The sequence below is a fragment of the Mastigoproctus giganteus genome, chromosome 11, assembly GCF_048544385.1.
Source record: "Mastigoproctus giganteus isolate SK-2022 chromosome 11, ASM4854438v1, whole genome shotgun sequence".
Taxonomy (NCBI): domain Eukaryota; kingdom Metazoa; phylum Arthropoda; class Arachnida; order Uropygi; family Thelyphonidae; genus Mastigoproctus; species Mastigoproctus giganteus.
In genome coordinates this window covers 63,458,314-63,480,848 of record NC_143585.1, presented here as the reverse complement: position 1 = coordinate 63,480,848, position 22,535 = coordinate 63,458,314, and the positions used below count along the sequence as shown (strand labels likewise).

Here is a 22,535-nt window from a genome sequence, read left to right as displayed (position 1 = left end):
AAGGGCATCATTATTTTGGATATTTATATGTAGTTTAATGGGAGACAAGCCAAGCCACTGTTATAAACTAATGATGACTCCCTTACAATAGTAATGTTTATGACATGCCAGTAGTTATATGTGAAGTATACAAGCCATATTGTAATGAATTTATTTAGTACTAGTCTGTAACTCTGCCCTTAGTGATGGAGCAATGCCAGTTATGCAATTTTTGTGCCTGTTAACATTCTTCTGTAAGGAAAGAATTTTTTCTTAAAAATGGCTATTGAACATATTAAGTTGTTCTATAACAAGGTGCAGAATATCAAAAAGACTGCCTAAAAGATAAATAAATACACTTGCAGTGCCAAAATTGCCACACATAGGTAAGAAGGGAACATAATCTGGCAATGACAGATGATTAAAATAAACTTTCCTATTCTGTGAACTGAAATATTTATTTAGTAGAATGGAAGTGAGTGAAGTAAACCTCAAGCATTTCACTTTGGGAAAATTGGAAGCATTAGAACATATATTTATTAGAACATAGGACATATATGTAACAAAAAAGATTTAGCAGTTTCAGGCATTATTATTGAATTTTTCATTTATTGAAGACAATGAAGTTTTCTCTTTCACTGTATACAGAAAAAAATGGTTACAAGATTGAAATCAAGTTATTGAAATGAACAGATTCTCAAATGCTTTGGTTGTTTCTGAAATATGAAAAATAATTAATTCCAGATAAAATTCATTACAAAGTCATTGTGACAATAATACTTCTGTACAAAACAAAACAGAATAAACACTGCCTAAGGTTTAAGTACAAGCCCTCCAAAATAAACAATTCTTGAGAACTGGGTTTTTAAAAACTTGTGCTTGAATGCTATTTGGTAATATTGTTCTTAAAAAATGGCATCACTAGTAAAATAAACATTTTTTGTATTTTTATTGTTTGGGTATTTATGTTATTTTAAAATTTGGTTTACTATTTTTTTGTTCTCTATTTCTGCTATGGATATTTATTTGCTGTTTTTCTCCTTTAGAATCTAGATAACTGGAAATCAAGGCGACGGAAACTCTCAGAGCATGTGATTAGAAGACAAGAAGAAATGCGACAGATTGAGCAAGAGGAGCAACTTTGGCTGCAACAGAAAAAAACAAAAACATTTTCTGAAATGATTGAAGAAAGGTAATGAAAATTTTCAGGTTTAGATTCCTTTGTTTTTAAATGCTGTTCACCCTTTGTTTTATTGCCATATGGATCTGATGAAGGCAAGTGAACAGTTCTGTTGTGCATTTTTCTTTAAACATGTATTTTTGTTTGAAATATTTCATAAAAATTGAACTGAGTATTAGTGTGTGTGTGTGTGTGTGTGTGTGTGTGTGTGTGTGTGTGTGTGTGTGTTAATACTCAGTTCAATATATATAGTCATATAGACTTAAAATGTAAAACTGTACTCCCATTGAAGATTGTATTTTTTAACAATGGATGTTGTGCAAAATTATTATCAGCTATTTCTAGGCTTGGGTAGGGTTTTTAAAAAACTTCATGTACCCTGGACTGATATTAATAAGGATTTGTATTTTATTTTATTTATTTTTTTTTTTTTGAAAAGGGGGGGGGGGAGCAGAGATTTCCAGACTTTTTTTGGGATTGGAAGGAATGACTATAGATAAGTTTGATAATTGGATGTTCTTCCTGTGGTGACAGCAGCACCAGAAGCAACGGATAAGCTGTAGGAAAGAAAATTTTATCTATCAAAAGTGGTTAGATGTTCAGTTCAAGAAAGAAAACTTTTTATAGCCATGATCTCTGCATTTTGACTAAGTTTAACCAGAATGTGGTGTAAAATTTGTATACTGTGACAATAGCGGGAATTAAACATGGAACTCTAATTGCCAGCTGGCTAATACATTGTATTAGCCTGCTGGCAATTAGTTTCCAGATCCCTTGAAATTGTTATGATGATTATTGTAATAAATGGTTGAGAGAGGATATGTCATCTAAATGATTGGAAGCAAACTAAATGCAGCCAGTGTGCAAAAAGTAAATAGTAACATTTTTTACTGGTTCTCTTCTGACCTTTGCTATATCAAGAATAAATGGAAATTTATATAGTTTTACTACGTATATGAAGTGTGGCGATAAAGTTCCCTGACTGGTGTTGTTGTGATCAGGCTTGATGAGTTTGAAAATATGTGGAAGTGGTGTGTTGTTGTTCAAACTTCCTCCAACAAATGGTGGTACAGAGATTGTCCAGTTGGCTAGCAGGTTGCAAGTAACAACCAATTTCATTAGCATCATTAACAGTCCGTGTCATAATTTTGCAATTGAGCAACAAATGAATATCAGATTTTGCTTTAAACTAAAACATCTGTAACAGAAGTGTATGAAATGTTAAAAACTGTTTATGGCAATGAAATGTTAAAGTTATACTAGTGTGTTTGAATGGTACGGGTCGACCATCACTAATTTGGCAGCGTTGGGACCTGTGGGGTTCCGGATTAGTGATTTTGCCAGATCACCGGTGGTTATTTTAGCACATACAGTTTACCCAACAGCTAACCACCTCCTTCTACCTTTAATTAAAACGTTGACTGCCAAGCCAGTTTAAGAAAATTCTCCAGGGGCCAAAATATATTTAGCAAATAATTTGATTAGTAATTCCAAAATAAATATTGTAATGTCAGTGTTGTTGTTTTTTGGCTTAAAATATATAAAAAGACTTTTTTTATGTTGCATATATGTGGCCGATGTGGCCCAGTAGGTTACTTTATTTCTTGAGAAGCCCTGTTGGCCACATAGGTGTGATGTTATTATGGCATATATATGAAGGTCGTTTGTGATTAGTTTATTGCACACGTGGCGAGCACTGCAATAAAACTAATTGCAATAAAATAAACTCTCAAAATTCACAAAATTTTTTTCAGTATTGTTAGAGATTTTGTGAAAACAAGTTCATTAGCGTGCTGTATTATCCATCATATTGTTTTGTGTTTTTTTCTGCAAGTTTGTACAAGTGTGTTGTTAAAAAAAAAAAAAAAATCTAAAAAGGAATGGCTAAAAGAAAATTAGTAAAATAAGAGGAACTGAGAGAAATTGCTAGAATTTACAATTAAGCAGAGTTAAACTTCTCACAGGACACACCGCTGTCGAGTTTTTTCAGAAGTTTAACTTTATCTGTTATGAACAATGTACGGTGTTTGTGCTTTACACCACAAGAGGCACTTCCTTTATGCATTGGAACAATGGCTGGGGCTAAATGTGAGCAGGTTATAATAATAATAAATGCAGAAAAACAAGTGGGAATGGCTTGCCAGTGTTTACGAGTTCACGCCAACAGCTGATGCTGCAACCAACGCCACCAAAACAGTAGCGGCAGGTCGGTGTGCCAACCCTGGAAATTTGAAATTACGTTCGCGGAAATTATGTCTGAATTACCGGTGGCCGGATTAGTGATGGTTGACCTGTATAAGCAATTCAAAGGTGGGCACTTACTTCTTGAATCATCACTTTGTGATGATTCAAGAAGTAAGTGCCCAGCAAACTCTCGAATTGAGGACAGAGTTGCAAAAGTTCAGAAAATTGTGGCAGTGGGTCATCGTTTCACCCTCAGAATAATGGTTATGAGTTGGATACAAATAAGGAGACAATTTGTTAAATTCTGCATGAAGGTATAGGGAAAAGGAAGATCTATGCAAAACTTGTTCCACATAGCCTCATAGATGACCAAAAGCAATGAAGAGTGTCATCAAGAGAAGACTTCATCCAGAGTTTTCAAGGCAGTCCTAATTTCTTCGACTTTTTTGTAACTGGCGATGAGTGTTAGGTGTTTTGGTATGACCCGGAGACAAAGCGCCAGAGCATGAAGTGGACTTCAGAATCATCACCAAGGCCTAAAAAGTTTAGTTTACAGAAGTTCAGGATCAAGATGATGCTGATCCTGTTTTTTGACAAACTGTGTGATCCACTAAGAATTTGTATGTGAAGGGGAATTTTTATGTAGAACAGAGCCAATGCTGTGTTCTACATACAGGTGTTTCAGAGACTACTGAAGTGGATTTCCCAGGTAAGGCAATAATTTCAAGAGAAAGGTAGCTGGTTCTTGGCGCACAACAGTGCTCCTGCCCATTCTTTACTTGTTGTGAAGACATTTTTCATGAAATATGGCAATGTACAGATCAACCATTCACCCTGCAGTCCCAATTTAGCACCAACAGACTTCTTTTCTTCCTCTTCAGTCAGGTGATGAATAAAAATAAAACTTTAAATCAAAATAAAACCATTTTTCAGCTCCTTCACTTCATGTTCTATTATTTTATTGTTCAAGATTAAACTGAACATAAAAATTGAAATATTATTGGATCTAGTCCTGATTTCCCATAATACAATTCTTTCCCAACTTCTTTCCAACTCCAGAAAATGAGGATAATTTCGAACAATGAAAAAATGAAATTAACGGATCTAAAAAATATATTTTTTAAATTAATATGGATTGACTTGTATTTTCAAGTGCTATTGACGTTCTTTTTTATATATTTGATAATTAGAGAGCTATTAAGTGCTCGATAATTGCTATATTCTATTATATTATGAATCAACAGGGATTACCTTTATTTTAGTTATAGGAAGCTTCTTTTCCAACCAACTCTCCTAAGAAGCTTCCTACGAGAGTTGGAAAAGAAACTTCCTATATCTAAAGTAAAGGTAATCCCTGTTGAGTCATAATTTTTTATATATATATAATGTACAGTACATTTTATATATATATATATATATTTTTTTTTTTCTATATTATTTATTTCTATTTATTTTTATTTTTTTATATCTATTTCTATATTATTTATCAGAGCCCAAAGAGCTAGAGCATTTAGTTTGTGCCTTTTTCCTGGTCAAAGTGATGACAATGAGTGGGCATCAGCTGCAGAGAGGATTCAGAGAGAAGATGATGATGAATCTCGTAGCAGGCTTGTACATAATGAAAATGGTGAAAGTAAAAGAGATAATGTAAGCAAAGCCTTTTTTTGATTTTTCTATTTCTGTAAGAGTTGTTTTAATTTATTTCAAAATGAATTTTTTTTAACACTTATTAAGCTATTAATGATAACCACATAGTTATTGAAATAAATCCCAATTTCGGGATGACATTTGTCCAGTGTAAATTTGGGGTATATTTATTCTACCATATTTTCTATATGAATTTTACTATCCAAGATAGTTAAGCTCATTTTGTGTGAATACTAATGTAACATATTGATGTATTGTGAATCCCACTAGCATTTTGCTGTCCCAGTGTGAGACACTCTCTTTAAGAGAATAAATAAATATATAAATAACAAAAAAAAAAGGAATAAATAAATTTGATTGCTTGTTTTTTAGATAGCAAAAATTTAAAAAAATTTTAAATTTTTGGGCTACATTTTCATAGATCCAAATGTTTAAACTTTGATGTTAAGTTTGACTCACTAGACATTTTTACATTTAATGGTCTAGTGTACTGTCTACCAATGAATCAGCTTTAAACAGCTTCTTGTTATTAATTTTGCCAGACTTCCTTCTTCCATTATAATCTCTACAAAAAATGAGTATTCCTCATTTTATTCTGAAAATTGCTGACGTTATTCAGATTTTTTTTTCTTAGTTGCTTGTTATCACCTTAATCAGCCATGGCCATGATCTGTTTATCTTATACAGTAGGACCTCAAATTTCTTATCTTTTACTGAGATCTCTGTTAACTGAGCCAACCAGCTAAAGCCAAAAAGAGAAAACAGGTAGTACAGCATGAAATGTTAAAAGTTCAGTTCGTGTTGTATTGCCCATTTTATCCCAAATAAGCCAGAAATGAAAGATTTCACACCAATGTTGAAAAGATTTATATGACTGTATGTGTGTGGGTGCTGATGAGTTGTGCCAATTTCACTTTTCAAATTGGAAAATATTAACACTTAGAATCCTAATATTTGAACAAAAACTAACATTAAATATTTTCTCAAAAATATATCATATTTCATTCAGGACCAGTGATTAATTATGAGTGCTATGAATCAATCAGATCATTAGCTGTGATTTATCTACTCGAACTTGTTATTGCCGGTCAGGGGGGAGGGAAGAGAGAGAGAGAGAGAGAGAGAGCGAGAGCGAGCGCAAATATTAAGCATTGCTAGGCTATTAAGTTTTTATACATTTTTATTAAATGTCATAAAGTGTAAATTTTATTAATTTGGTACATACTACATTTACTGTATATTTTACATATTCTGCTGTACTGGGCGTTATTTAATAAATTATTTTTAACATTTTATTGCAATAACTGTAAGTAATAAATGCTGTGCTGTAATACATGAATTCCAAACCCAGATAAGGGAGAGAGTGGGTGGGGGTTGGGTGGTTATTATATTAAATTTTTGTTATGCAGTCTCAGTTCTGTTCATTGCAGATAATTGTGATCCCACTTTACAGCATTGTACTGTACATTATTTAATAAAAACTATTTTAACATTTTGTTGCAGTTACTATAAGTAACAAATACTGTGCAGTACTAAATAAATACCAAATCCCTATAAAAGGTGTTGGGTTGGGGAAATTAGTTTTTTTTTATGCAAAATTCCTGTTATCTGGGGCATTTTAAGATACCAGAAGTTAAATTTCCACCACCAAAACAGTTCATTTATTAAAATATAGATTAGCTACATTTCTGTATTCTGCTTTAGAATCCTGTAATTAGATGAAAAAGATGCTGAAATAAAATAAAAGGTAATTATTAGTTGAGTTTGTGTCGTTTATGGTTTTTTTTTTGGTAAGAACAAGGTAATAGTCATTGGTAACCATGAGTTTGAAATTTAGGAGCTGTGTAATGACCATTTGTTTTTATTGTTTGAATTTTATTTTCTAATATAATGCCCCTTTTGGTAAAAGATAATCGTTTTTTTTTTTTTTTTAATAGGAATTACGGTAGGTCATTTTGAAAATAAAGAATATATACTATTTTATTGAAGAGATTTGCATTTTTAGTAATATTTTATAGAATAGATGTTTGTATTATTATTATTATAGTTATTTTATTTGTTTTAAAATTTTTTTTTTTTTATGTTAAAAATTTCTGTATTGTATACTTTCCAGGAAAACAAAAAAACCTATCGTGGAAGAGCATCAGTTCCAAATATATCTTATTCAAAAAGTGCTGATACTATTAAAACTGAAACGTATAACAACTGTGAATCTTTAAAGCAAGAAAATGGAATTCAGAATGGAGAATCAGCCATTAATTTTCATAATCATGCTGGTAGTCCTCTATCTCCAGATTTTGGAACAGAAAAAGGAAGAGAATCGTCAAGTGGATTATATACAGACTCTGGACTGGATAGCCTTAGCAGTAGTCATAGAGCAGGAGAACCAGTAGATAGTGGATCTGACTTTAGCCAAGATAGTGGAAGTAGTTTGGAAGGTGATGATGTTATTGGACTAGTCACGACTGGCACAGAATTACTTGAAGAGTTTAGTTCTAAAGGGTTAACAGTTTCACAAATTGAAAAACACTCAAAAAATCAGGTACTTGTTTTTTTATTGTAACAAATGTATTAAAAACATGTTTGATTTTGTTTTTGGAACACTTTAATTTGAGTTAGCTCTGCCCTTTTTGGAGGCTTTTCTATAGAAAATCAAAAAATAAAAAACCTTACCTTGAAATAACTAATAAACTGCAATTCACCTTTCTTTTTGAAAGGTGGATTACAGTTTACAAAACTGGCTTTGTGCTTTTAAAATCGTTTTTTTTTTTTTTTTTTTTTTAAATTTAGGTATCAGTTTAGGCAAATATCAATAACTGAAGTGTTCATGAGTACATATTTCGCTATCTTCTGAGTGCATATCTTCGCATGTTTTTTAAGTGAAGTTGCAATTTCGCATTATTTTCTATGGTCCTGACTGACGTTATTTTTATTTATATATTTTTTTGTTGTAAACAGTTATCCTGTTAATTTTATTAGGACCCATGTCCTTAAGCATTGATGCAGCTGATTTAGAAGATAAAGAATCATTCCATATGGTTGTTCCTGCCTTAAGGTCTTCAGAAATGAATGTTTTAAATATGACAGAAATTGAGAGTTAAGCCTACTTGCCTCTTCAAATGGGAAAGCTTCCATCCTTTCTAGGGTCTATTGATACTTTGTTATGCACCAAAAAGTGAAGAAGTATATCAGTTGGTAAGAGAAGCTTGAGATATGGGGGGCTGGGGTGAAAGCTTTCACATTTGGCAATATGACTAGCAGAGCCACATACTCCTGATTTCATGATTCCTCAGCATATAAGGTTTTCATTGGCCCTGCCTTTTAAACAGTTATTACCTTGTGACCTGTGTTGGGCTTTCGTATAAATATGGAATAATAAACAAGCTGTATTTATTATATTAGTGGTTGCATGGTTGTTAGTGTGAGAGGTTCACAAAATTAGAAGTTTATTATGTAAGCATTTACAGAAATTACTTCCACGTCTGACCAATCATAATGTAAGTACTATAAATTAAAATATATTCATTGATGGCAATATTGTAGTTATTATTTATTTATTTATTTTTATTTTTAAGATTTCATAAGCTAAGTGAATGCATGTGCTGATTTTCATACTGACATATGAAAGAGGGTTAGGCAAGCATTGGTCCACTGGATATGAATGGTGTAACCAGTTAATATTGAAAACTGTTCAAGTGGATGACAAGCAAAATAAATATTTACATCTACATTCACCTGTGAAGATGCTTTTAGGGATGAGAATACCAGAATACAAATTTATAATGGCAACTGAAGTTTAACATTGACAAATGCACAGTACTGCTTATGGATAGCAGTAACCCCAACTGTTCAGTACTACACTCAGGGTAGTGGAGAATGAAAAAGACCTTTGGGGTAATTGTGCAGTCAAATATGAAGTTTTCAGAGCAGTGCAACAGGCTGCCAGAGCAGTTTGTGGGGTCTTGTCAATGACATACAGGAACTTTGCTAGCAGGGATAAGAATGTGATTATCCCTTTGTATAAGGCAATGGTTAGGCCACACTTTGAGTACAGTATACAGATCTGGAGGCCTCATTTTAAGAAGAATGTAGAACTGTTGGCAGTGCCACACCAAGTTATTTTCTTACTCCAGGCAAAAAGATTTTTTGGTGCCTCGGTTACTAAGGATATATATATATTTTTTTTCATGATTTGTAAAATTTGGCACCCTGGGCAAGGGCCCTGCTAGCCTGTGCCTTAATACGGCACTGGCTGCTGGAACAAGTACAGAGAAGGGCAACGAGATTAGTGAGGGGATCAGAGGGGTACCCTTACCAGGAAAGGCTTAAGTTCTGCAAATTGCAGCATCTGGAGACTTTTAGGCATCTGCGAAGTGATCTCATTGAGGTGTATAAGGTGGTTTTGAATGGTATGCGCAAGCTCAATGCTGATGGGATTCTTCGTTTTGTTCAGCTTATGCATTTGAGGGGCTTAAATTCAAATTGAGGAAAGACAATTGCAGAATAGATGTGTGGAAATTTGCCTTTATCCAGTGAGTGGAATAAACTTCTGGAACAAACTTCTATTTATCTTTGTGAATACATTATCCCAGACCATGAAAATATTTGCTGTTTTCTTAATAATTGGCTATATCATTTGTTCTTAGGATTGGAAATGGTTGCTATATTGTGGGAAAAGATGAACTTGTGAAAACCATAATAGGCTGTGAAATACACATGGTCCATTGTCATTATTCACATATCCTAATAAGCCAGACCTGACACTGTTTAAGAAAAATGTCAGCTGTAGTTAACCCACAGGTAACAACTGCATTCACACAAGCAATGTAAAAAGGGGAAATGATGAATGCTTAAAATAAAAATGTAGCAGCATCCTGAGTTTAAAATTATTGGTTTTAAATTAGATTACATTAAATTTTAAGTAGAGAATCTGTACCAATTAATTTATGATTATTTATGCAGATTATCTAAGATTAAGCTTGCTCTGTAGTGTTGTTCATATTATTTGAACAATTGTTTTCATGTAAGGTGTGTGCCAGTTGAGTTTTAAAGAAATAATGGTCCCATTGCTGTTCCAAGTTGGAACTTGGCATGCATGAAGTCTTTAAGGTACTTAATAAGAGCTTAATTGATGGTACTTATCTCAATTGATCTGCTTAGTTACATGGTATTGAAGTAGAAATGAAATTTAGAATAAGTTAAAATAAATAAAGACTTAATTGTTAAAATCCTGTAATTAAAATTTGCTCAAGGAAGAAGAAGTGCACTACCTCGTCCCTGGTTGTTATTTATAAAATATTAATATGAGAGCAAGGGGAAACCAATAGTCACAATGAGTGACTTTCGTGAAAAACATCTTCGGTTAGCAATGATAGGAGAAAAGGAATTATTTATTTAAAGAATTCCTATGTTCCCATAATGCATTTTGAGACATGTGGGAACTTTATGTGCGTAAGGTTCCAGACTGGTGAGAAGTTGGTTGGACGTTTCGTGTTTAGAATGTTAAATTTAGTGTTATGGTGACACCATTCTATGACAAGCACCTCGTGTTGGAAGATTTTGTAAATTAGGAAGATTTTTCTAATTTAATAATTGCTGTGGCTGAATCGATTAGGGGATTGTGGTTGTGAGAGTGCACGTGTTGTGTAAGTTTGGTGCAGGCGTGAGTAGTTCTGAAACTATTATGGTGGTAATAAGCATGTGTATTGGAAGTTTTTTTATGGTTTTGGAAGTTTTACGTTGGAAGCACTACCGCAAAATATGGCACCACAAAAACTTCCAATACGTGTGCTTATTACCACCATAATAGCTTCAGAACTAATCAAGCCAGCACCGAACTTGCACAACACATGCACTCTCACAACCACAATCCCCTAATCGGTTCAGCCATCGCAATTATTAAATTAGGATATAGGTTACAAAATCTTCCAACACGAAGTGCTTGTCATAGAATGGTGTCACCATAACACTAAATTTAACTTTCTAAACACGAAGCGTCCAACCAACTTCTCACTGGTCTGGAACCTTACGCACATAAAGTTCCCATGTCTTGAAATGCATTATGGGAACATAGGAATTTTCTGAATACATAATTCCTTTTCTCCTATCATTGCCAACCGAAGACGTTTTTCACGAAAGTCGCTCATTGTGACTATTGACTTCACCTTGTTCTCATATTAATATTTTATAAATGACAACCAGGGATGATGTAGTGTACTTCTTCCTTGAGCAAATTTTAATTACAGGTTTTTAACAGTTCTGTCTTTATTTATTTTAACTTATTTTAAACTTCATTTCCACTTCAATACCACGTAACTGAGCAGATCAATTGAGGTGAGTACCGTCAATTAAGCTCTTATTGGTGTTATTATTATTAAGTCGATTAAATAACGGTCATTAAGAAGCTCTATAAACACAACTAAGTCTTTAAGGTACTTAACCTGTTTGTAAACTTTAATAGCAGAGTTTAAATTTTTTATAAAATTTCAAAATGTACTTGACCTTGAAACTTTTGTATAAGTTTCAAGGTCAGATGTTACTTTAACTTATAAAAATAAATACCCTTTTTTTTCATTTTGATTAATTTTAATTAAACATTAAAGATATTAAAATTTTATACTACATATAATTCTAAAATTTTGTGCTATTTCCAGATTTTAAAGTCCTATAACTTTTGACCTATTTAACCCCAGGCATAATATAGCATATATATATTATAATTTCAGTTATATACATAAGTCTTGAAGTCTGATAATCTTACCAAGTTTCATGGAATTTGAAGAGCTTTAGGTTTTGAGCCTTGTTGGATTGACATGGAATTACTTGCATATAAGGGCATCTCAAAAGTATGTGCAAAAAAAAAAAAAAAAAAAATCTGGTTATATTTTAGGGCCTAAAAGGAAAAAGCCATATAAATGTATGTCAAAAACAATCTTTATTTCAGAGTTAAAGTACTACATTAAACTTTCAAAAACAAGCGTAACAACTCTTAATTTTTAAAGATCACATACTGATTTTTACAATAATTATTCAAAGTGACATCTTCACACTTGAATGCAATCCTTAGTTTATTGAATTATTGACTGCCAAAATTCTATTAATTTCTTGTTCTGCAATATCCAGAATTTTCTTTTCACATGCCAATCTCATTGATGTGCCTCTCCTGATTATTTCAGTGGAAATGATTCACCAAAATAGTTGAGGGGAGGGGGAGATTCACATTGGATGATGATGTTGACCAAGCAACAAAGCTTTCCTGAGCTATCCAAGTGAATAGACAGCATTGAGGGAGATGACCTTTGTTTGTCAGCTGAAATGAGTGAGTGCTAAAATAAAGAGGGATCCTGGCAAAAATCTTTCAAAAGTGCCTGTAAGCTAGGCTAGTCAGTAGCTGTAAAAGAACATGTTGCCCATTTAACTGATCACCAGCAGCACAGCACAACACCAAATATTAATGGAGAATTGTTCTTGATTGGCTCTTACTATTACACTCTGCCAATTTTCTCCATCTGACTCATGTAAAATGAAGATTCCATCTTGCACAAAGCTAATTTCAACAGTTAACACTATTGGGCTCTCAAAATTAGGATCTTGGGCATGACAGTGGAGAAACCATTGATAGAATCATTGTCATTATGGGCTGCTGGAGTTAATGATTACACTTTCTGCAGGTAAAAACAGTACTGTTGTTGTTGTCAAAGAATGAACAAAACAGATGTGTGGAGAGCCCATAAAGCAGCATTAATATGCCAAGGCTTTATCCATGGATCTTCTTATACTATAGTAAGTTCTTCCATGGTAGCTTAGTTGGCACGATCACTGTTTGTGTCTCATTTTAATTTCCGTCAACAACTGGAGGAATTTCTAAAATCCTTTTTTGAGGCTGTACTCCTGACATTGATCTCCAGTGGAGGGAGTAGGGATTTTTAGAGATTGCATCGTTTCAAACAAATGTACAGTGTCAGTGTCTTATTTACTACTGTTCCCTTCATCCTAGATTTAAAACAGGATTTCAGATTATTGTTATGAATCACTCTCATGTGTAATAATTCCAAAATAAAGAATTTTTTTTGACACATATCTATGTAACTTTTCTTTCTTATTTTGGGTCCTATATTGGCCACATACAAGAATTTTTATTTATTTATTTATTTTTTTTTTTGCACAAACTTTCGAAACACTATACGTATACTTCACAAGTGCACTGATGTGTTCTGTTATCACCAACAAGAATGTTTCAGTTATCTGCCATTCCATGTCTAGCATATACCTCAAAAAATTAGTTCTCAGATGATCTATATATTCATCCCCAGTATATGTGCTTTTGTTTAAGTGATTGCAAGTGTGATTTTATAAGTACAGGTTTTAAAAATATAGCTTTCACTATATTTACAGAAGGTAGATGGAGTGGAGTTACTTTTTAGGATACGTTTAAGACCAAAAGGAAAAGACTTCGGATTTACTGTAACAGCTGGGAAAGATAAAGATAAGACAACTGTGGTGTCTCATGTTTCATCTGGTAAGGAAAAACCTAATTTACAAATATTCATGTGAGCAATTTTCTTATTCAAGCTTCATTTCATATATTGATTATGAAAGTAGAACTGTCAATATAATAATTTTTGTTATATGACTACCTGACACAGTTAGTCATATAACAAAAATCCAGTTATTGAACATTATTTTAGGACCACTCCTTAAGCATGTACCGATCTTAAATTAAAACTTGGTGTATTGCATGATAAAATTAAGTCACTGGAGAAACTGATTCCTTCAGCTTCAGTAGGTAGAAGAAATCTATTTTGCAGAGATGGATTACATTTGAATGCAGCTGACAAAAGGATCTTTACTGATGAGTAAATGCCTTAGAGATACAAAGCTGAGACCAACAGGAATTCAAGTATCTAATGACTTGTGAGTGATGTGCCTCTAATTTTGACCTAAGTATAAAATGGCTTAGTGCATACTACCCTGGTTCAAAGGATTTAGTTTTATTAGGGAAATGAGCAACATCTGTTGTAAGAAGGATAGGTAGACCTGGATATGTCTGCTTGGAGCTAAATTGATGATTTGACAAGCAGGTTGTTAGTTTTTAAGAGATCTATAAAGAACATTATTATTCATGTGTAAACTAATGATATTAAATTACACACCAATTGGAAACTGTTGGAAAAAATGCCAGGCAGCTGTCTGGCCATGACAGGAGGAATTGTGTGCCAAAGGCCTTATGGATTAACTGAACACTTGAGGGACTCTTTAAGGCTTTTGTATGGTAATTTTTGTCAGTTTGAGTCACTCCAGTAGGTAGAATGTATATATTTTGCAGTGACAGAATACATTTGAACATTGGTGGTGCAAGGGCCTTTGCTGCTTTTCACAGCTGGTGTGAGGATTGCCAATGGAATATTGAAGAGACCATAAGGATTCAGGGAGTTGCTAGTCAGGAGTGAGGGAATAGAGGTAATACAAATACTGCATACGAGGTGTGACAATAGTTTCTGAACTAGTGGTGTTACAGGTATGTTTGAAAGTAAATGGAAGTAGTGTGTTGTAGTTCAAACTTCCTCCAACAGATGGTGGTATGGAGAGTCCAGTAGACTGACAAGTTGCAAGTAACAACCAGTTTTCACATTCTGTGATTTTGCAATATACCAACAAACGAATATCAAATTTTTCTTTAAACTGTGAAAATCTGCAACAGAAACATAAGAAATGTTAAAAACTGTTTATGGTGATGGAACATTGTTCTACCTACCAGTTGTTGTTGTTGTTGTTTGGTTTTTAGGAGCATTAACAACTAAGGCCATATTGCTCCGGGATATGCGGTAGTCATTCCCTGACCTTTCCGTATCCTCCGCATTTGGTGGTGATGGGCTCGAACCCCGGTCTAATCAAGAAGCGTATGCTGCTCCTTCCCACCTGGCTACGGAGGCGCCCTACCTACCTACCAGTGTTGTTTGGTATAAGCTGTTCAAAGACTGATGCAAGGATGTTCGCAATGGCCCAAGAAGTGGGCATCCGTTAACCTTTTGAAATGAGGATAGAGTTGCAAAAGTTTAGGAAATTGTGGCAAGATCTCGTCATTTCATCCTTAGAATCGTGGCTGATGACTTGGATATGAATAAGGAGACAATTTAGGGAAAAGAAGTGCTGTGCAAAATTTATGCTGTACAGCCTTTGGGATGAGCAGAAGCAATGAAGAGTGTCATCATGCAGAGACTTCATTCAGACTTGTCAAGACAATCCTAATATCCTCGAATGCATTGTCACTAGAGATGAGTGTTTCTGTATGACGAAGAGTCAGAGCATGCGGTGGACTTCAAAATCATTACCAAGGTCCAAAAAGCTTTATTTTACAGAGGTAAAGAAACTTTTGGGCCTTGATGAGGATCATGACAGTGCTTATCATGTTTTTAGACAAACGGTATGATTCACAAGGAATTTGTACCTGAAGTGGAGAGTCAATGCTGTGTTCTATGTACAGGTGCTTTGAAGACTATTGAAGTGCATTTCCTGGGTGGAGCCACAATTTCAAGAGAAAGGCAGCTGGTTCTTGTTGCATATCAATGCCACCACCTGTTCCACACTTGTTCTGAAGACATTTCTGATGAAAAATGGCATTGTACAGATCAACCTGCCTCCCCTTCACTGCAGATCTAGCACCAGTGGACTTCTTCCTCTGTTGCAAAGTGAAAACTGCCCTCAAAGGAAAGAGATTTCAGGATGTTGAGAATATAAAGAGAAACTTAACCACTAAACCGAATATCTCTTTGAATGCCTTTGCTGACTCTTTTCAGAAACTTTTAGAATGGCGTTGCAGATTGAAAAGAAACACAATAATTGAGGAATAATAAAATTGACATTGATGTCACTGTGTTAGATATATTTCATTTAAAAGGCTTGACTCTGCCATAAGTTATACAATGCACACTCATTTGTATGTTAATGTTAATCATGAGGGCTTCATATGGGCAATTCTCTTGGATTAGAGAGGCATCAATGTATTGCCAATCCATAAAGGTAGTCCAAAGAGTGAAGTGAATAATGATAAACTGGTCAGTCTGACTTCTGTAGTGGGGAAAAATCATGGAGGCAATGGTAAGAATGCAATACAGGGTCCTCTAGATAGGGATAATTTTCTCTAAGGAACTTGGATGCAAGAAATAGCTTTGACATTTTTATTTAGTTTCAGCAAAACATTTGACTCCTTCCGGGATCAGAGATTGCTATATAAGTGTAAGCTGAAACATGTTGGAATCACACGTAAGATCCTTAGACAGATTATTGGATGGCTGCATGACAGAGGACAAAGGATTATAATTAATGGTTACTCTTCAAATTGAACTAGGGTTGAAAGTGATTCATGGATTGTTGCTTAGATTATTCTGTTTCTGATTTTCTTAACCCTTCCATTGCTAGTATGGCATCTGACAGATGCCACTTTTTTCAGTATTTTCTTGTTATTTTTTAAAATTTGTAAATAAATCAAATCCTCACATGAACATATGCTTCCCAATATTCTCTAACTAGTTATGTAGTATTTTCTGTTTTATTTCAATGTACTATGAAATATGAGACATTTATTTATTTTTTTGTTTTGCTCTTAACAGAAGCCAGGCGAGCAAATAATTTTTTTTTTTTGGCAGTTCCCATTCCCATACAGCATCTGTGAGACATAAGGAACAGGTGTCATAGAGCTTTGGTTTTATTGGCTAAATGCAAATGGCTGACAAAAAAAATAATAATAATAAAGACATTTGCATTGTGTTTGTATTTCAATCCAGTGGATCAGTAACCTTAAATTCTCAAAAAGACAATAAAACCTGTCTCTATTATTATTATCTTTCTTCTCCTAATGTTTTTTTACCCCATCACACAACAGGTGTTGGTACCAGGTGCATGGAGTGGTTGTTATGTTTGGTTACTATTATTGCTCTAAGACTATCTCTGACCAGGTGTTCAGAATTGTGGCTTTCTGGAGTTCCATGTAAGTGCTGTCTGGGAGGCTTATTGCTGCTAGGCTGTTATGGAGGCTCTTTGGAACTATGCCAGTGGTTGGCATGATGATTGGGATGGTCAATACTTGTTCTGTATGCCATATTTCTTTGACTTCCTGATCTTTTCCTTGTATGTTTTCTGGAGGTTGCCGGGGCATTGGGCACCACAGTGTTGATCAGATAGGTAGCCATTTCCTTCTTGTCGATGAAAGTTATATCTGGTCTGTTGTGCAGGATCATCTTGCCTGTCATTATGGTGCAGTCCCATTATAGTTTGTGAGTATGGTCTCTAGTACAGCCTGGGGTTTGTATTTGTAATATGGTACACTTTCTTTGATCAACTGGTATTTTTGCGTTAGTTTCTGATGTATTATCCCAGTTACCTGGTCATGTCTATGAGTTTACTCCATCTGGATGATGGCCCCACATTCTGCAGTGATGTGCTCGATTGTTTCTGGGTCCAGATGGCATCATCAACATGTGTCATCTGTCACTCCAGGGTCCTTGGCAATGTAGTTCCTAGTGTTGATTGCTTGGTCTCAGATGGCAAGCATGAATCCTCTGATCTCAGGAAGAGCCTCCTATTTGTGAGCCATGCATTCAAAGTAATCTTTTCTATGTAGTCATGATGGAGGTCATTATAGTTTCTGCCTTTATTCCTTCTGTCTATGTGATCTCCTGCTTGAGGTTGAGCAGGAGACCACGTGTGGCATTTTGTCTGCCTTACTTAAGGCTGAATAGATTAGTGCTGCATTTTCCTGGAAGCAATCCTTCAGGTTCTTAATTGCCTTCTTTTGTTCAGTGAGATCTGTCAAACCCCTCCTTCTTTCCAGATTGTGGTCAGTCTCCCAATGGCTGGCTTCAGGTGGTATTGGTGACTCTTTGTCATCCTTATCCTGGCCAGTCTCATACTTTCTTCCATGTCACCGTTGGTCCAATCAGTGATCCTGAAGGTGTGTGTTAGTACTTGGACTGCATAGGTGTTTTTTTGTCTCTGACATGTTGTCTCTGACCGCATTCCTGCTATTATCTTTGATTTTAGCAGGCTTTGCAATCTCCAATGGTATTTCTCAGTGAGACACGCCTTGAAATCCTTGTGTTCTAGCTGTTGAGCCTGCATCATCATCAGATATTTGTTTCTCTCTGTCATGGCTTCAGTTTCTTCACCAGTCTTCAGCTGGTAGTCTTAGCTAATGGATTTCTCTGATTCAATCCATGGGTCTTGCATTTGTTTAGGCCAAATTGCATCCTGATGCCAGTGCTGAACTCTTTGGTGTTCCAGTTTAGCTGTTGGAGTTGATTTTCGGTTGCTGCATAGAGTTTGATGTCATCCATATACCTTAGTTGAGAGAGGATGTAGGTGTACCTCCTTTCTTTTAGGGTATATCCATACTTCCTGGGCGCATTATAGCCTTAGATGCTAATGCGCCATAAAACCCTAAAACAAACAAAACCATACTTTCTGTTGAACATGGTGGACAGAGAGTTGAGTGCTAGACAAACACAGAAACATAGTGGGTTCTGGGCATCTCCTTGGAAGGTTGCTCTTCTAATGGGAATTGGTCTGGATGTGATATGTCAGCTTTCATGGTCCTCCATTTCACTATGGTTATTTCTGGGAGGTGTGGCAGTGTTGGACTTTCTAAATCTTCAGTGTCTATCAGCCAGCTATGGGGCACAATCAAAAGTCCTGTGGTAAATCAGTGTAGTCTGTGTACAGATTGCAGTGTCTCTTGTAGGACTGCTCCATAATTTCTGTGTCAATAATCAATTGATCCTTGTAACCTTTACTCATCTGCGGACGTCCCTTCTGCTGCTCAGCCATGATGTTCTGGCTCTCAAGTGATGTGGTATCTTAGTCATGTAGCTGGTTAGGATCTTGTACGTTGTTGGGAGAGAGGTGATCGGTCTGTACTTAGCCTTGTTTGTGGTGTCTTTTTCCTTAGCCTTTTGATAAGTGATTCCTTGAGTCACTGACTTTGAGATTATGTTAGGATGCCTTATCATCTGGGTGAATTGATCCGCTATGTGTCTGTGTGCATCTGAACCTGTACCTGTAGTTGTGGATGTTATCTATTCCTGGAGTTCACCAGTTGTTATACTTCCTGATGGACTATTATACTTCTTCCTTGTGAATCTTTCTCAATTTGGTATCTCTTATATGCCCTTGGTTTGCTTCTGTTCAAGGTCTATCCAGCAGGCATAGCTCTTATACCTCTGCAGGTTACTCCAGAACTTGAATGCTTTCTGGTCAGGGGGATCCGTTGCTCTCCTCCTCCTCTTGTTCAATGTTCCTGTAGAAGCCTCTCTGGTTGTCTGTTTTTCTTTGGGAACTCTCCCTGTATCAACAAATTAAAAAAATCTCTTACTGAATGTCATGAGGTTCCACTTGAGGGTGTCATGGTATTCTTTGCTCTTCTGATTATAGGTCTTATATTTACTGTGGATGTTGTATTTCTTGAGCATGTTCTTTATTTTTCTGATCAGCTTCTTCTTTACCCCATCGGTACTGAATCAGTTGGCCTATCTTCATTTCACAGCAGAAGGTAAAAGAGCTAACTTCTGCTGTAGCCATCTTTTCCAGGCTAGTAGTTCCTTGTCTTTGTGTTTTGTTTTCTGTTGGTCTCTAATTTCTCTTCAGTTCATCCTGATGGCTGTTACAGTGACTGTACAGATGGTATCTAGTGTGTCACTTTGTTGTTGTTGTTGAGGTAATTTAGTGTTATTCAACAATTGATGTTTTCTGTCACTTCTCTTCTAAATATTGCAGCTTTGACTATTTCCACTTCAGCTGCATTTGTACTTCTTGTATTTGCTGTTCAGTTTTTTTTTTTTTTTGTTTGTTTGTTCAGTTATGTCCATATTCCTCATTCTTTATAGTTGGTTGGTCATGCCCTGCTTGATTTATTATATTTTTTTTCCAAGATTGCAGGAGCTAACAGGTTTTTTTTTTTGACGATGATTAGTCTTTAGTCTGCTATTCACTGTTTGGTGACCTGAACAAGCGGGAACCATTCCAACTACTTAGTGTTAAGTTTCGTCCTGTACATTGTCATCTCGGCCTTTAGTTTTGTTATTTTGTAATATGCTCACATCATGAACCTATTCATTTCGATGCTCCACTTCTTGCACTGGCTTTTTCTTCCTGGTGGTCACTAGTGCAGTTGCATAGGAAGCACTTTCACGTGGTTATGCTGGGTGGTCTTGCCCTTCTCTTGTGGTTGCCATATGGGGGACAGTGCCACTGCTTCAGGAGACTGTCTCCTACTCTCACTTTTTTGGACCGACCCCTCTGCCTAAGGCCTGGATGCAAGTGACTTTACCCTGCACCACATTCAGTGCAGTTTGTTCAATATTTCTACTTCTCATCTTTATCTAGCTATGCAGGTGGACCTGTTCAGCTTTGGCTTTTGCATTCAGTGGTGGGTTGTAGTTATTGGGAGCGACACCAAATAGTGTCACTCTCTGCCTCAGCCATTGCTTTTGGGGAGGTAGGTCCCAGGAAGTGACTTACAAATTTTTATTTATTTATTTATTATTTTTTTTTTCATATCAGGATTCAAACTTGGGTCCATCACATTGTTGGTCTGCTGTTCTAACCACTGGTCTAATGCACCCCTTAGTATCATTGTTATTGGTTTCTGTGTTTCGTTTTTGTTCAACAATTTTTTGAATGAGTTTAGTAGATCCCTCTTTACAGTTCCATTATAATTATAGTCATTATAATTATAATTTTCTTTAATTAAAACAAAAAGGGGTGTCTTGCAGAGGCTGTGCTTGCATAAAACCATGTTTGCATAAATTAAATGAAGGGATATAGGGAGTGGTATCAATTTTCTGATGATACAAAGTCTGAGAGTGATTAATGATCAGTGACATACAGCATTCTTTCAGAACAAGTTAGATAGGTATCAGGTATGGGCACATAAGTGGAAACTACAGGAAAGGATTTTGGGAGTTATGATTCTTTCAGACATGAAATTCTCTGTGTAATGTAGACAGATATCAAGGTGGTTTTGTGAGTCTCCTGTCTATAATTATTCAAACATTTGCTTTTCAGGATATGGAGCATTATATTTCAACTCTACAAGGAAATTGAGATCTCACATAGAATGCTGTGTCTGGGTATGGAATCCACACCTAAGAAAGGATACTGAGCCTCTTGAATAGGTCTACAGTTTGGAAATTGGTGAAATAATGAGCACTTCAACCTGCTTGGTGTGTAACCTGCATTTAATTTAAAGAATTACAGATTATTCTCAGACGCTTCATGGTACTTCTGGTATGACTTCTTCGGTGGCTGTAAAAAAAAAATTTGGGTTCTGCTTTTCACAGCTGGTGTGAGGATCGCCAATGGAATTTGAAGAACATCTCTGTTCTAATCACAGACAGGTACAGGAATTGCAAACTGCACAAAGAATCATTCATTATTGGCATATCCAACAATATTAACTGAAACAAATGTATGCAGACAGACATTAACCACATGCATATTTCCAAGAGCAGAGTATTAAAACAGATAAAAAACAAAAACAGAATAATTTTTAAATTTTCAATATTTAATTTTATAATAAATATGAGGTTTATCTCAAAAATAAGGTGTACTGTGCATGTGCTCCTCACTCTGTACACCTGTGCAACTACATTTATCAGGACAATAATTTGAAGTTTAATCTCAACATTAGTATGCTTGAAAGAGAGTTCCTGCATTGAATGTTCGTGTAGAGGCTTTTAAAAATGGTGATATTGTTTCAGATCAGATAACTCTTTCAAATCAAAGATCTTTTATCAGAATTGAAACTTTACATGGTCGAATGCAAACACAAATTTATAAGTTGTTGTGTGGAGTGTGTGATGAGTCAACAGTAGGTTGTAGCACAATTTCACATTGGTCTCCAAAGTTTCAACATCAGAACAGTGTTGAAGCCCAGCAATGTATTCATGTAGACCAAGAACATCTATGGACAACGCATTGGCAGTTATTACCACCATTTTGGAGTAAGATTGACATGTGATCCGTGAAGAAGTAGCCAATGAATCGAATAGTGAAATCATCTATTTACTAAATTTTAACTGAGGTTTTACAAAAATGACAGGTTACTGCCAAATCAGTTCCACATTTGCTGTCAGATGAGCAAAGCATAAAGAAATTGCAATGCAGTTAATTGTATCTTACTGACAAGAAAGTGAAAGTTTAAACTGCATTATTGCCATTGATGAGATGTGGACTTGCTGTTTTGATTCTGAACTGAAGTCACAGTAAGCTCAGTGGAAGCATTCATCTTGGTGACACCTCTCTAAATGTCACCAGCAACAATCGAAGGTGAAAGAAATGGTCAGTGATTATGAGTGGAATTATTGCCACTGATCATGTGCAGCTTGGTACTACATGATAACTTAAGGCATCATATCACACAGCTTTGATTACAAGTGGGAAACATTGCATCACCCCTCCATATAGTCCGATATGAATTCTTGCAATTATGATTTTTTTCCCCAAGCTCAAGGAACAATTGCATGAATATCTGTCTTTAGAAGCATTGAGTACA

General features: G+C 35.3%; 1 protein-coding gene across 7 annotated transcripts in view; it reads left to right on the top strand.

Annotated features, from left to right (window-relative positions):
• Positions 1-22,535, top strand: part of smash (smallish) — a 291,299-nt gene that overhangs the window by 187,001 nt on the left and 81,763 nt on the right. For all 7 annotated transcript variants that reach the window (XM_090384893.1, XM_090384895.1, XM_090384891.1 and 4 more), the window contains 4 exons: positions 1,026-1,171; positions 4,834-4,990; positions 7,104-7,532; positions 13,385-13,508. In XM_090384893.1, the coding sequence (XP_090241019.1) occupies positions 1,026-1,171; positions 4,834-4,990; positions 7,104-7,532; positions 13,385-13,508 (856 nt within the window). The remainder of the gene's footprint in view (positions 1-1,025; positions 1,172-4,833; positions 4,991-7,103; positions 7,533-13,384; positions 13,509-22,535) is intronic.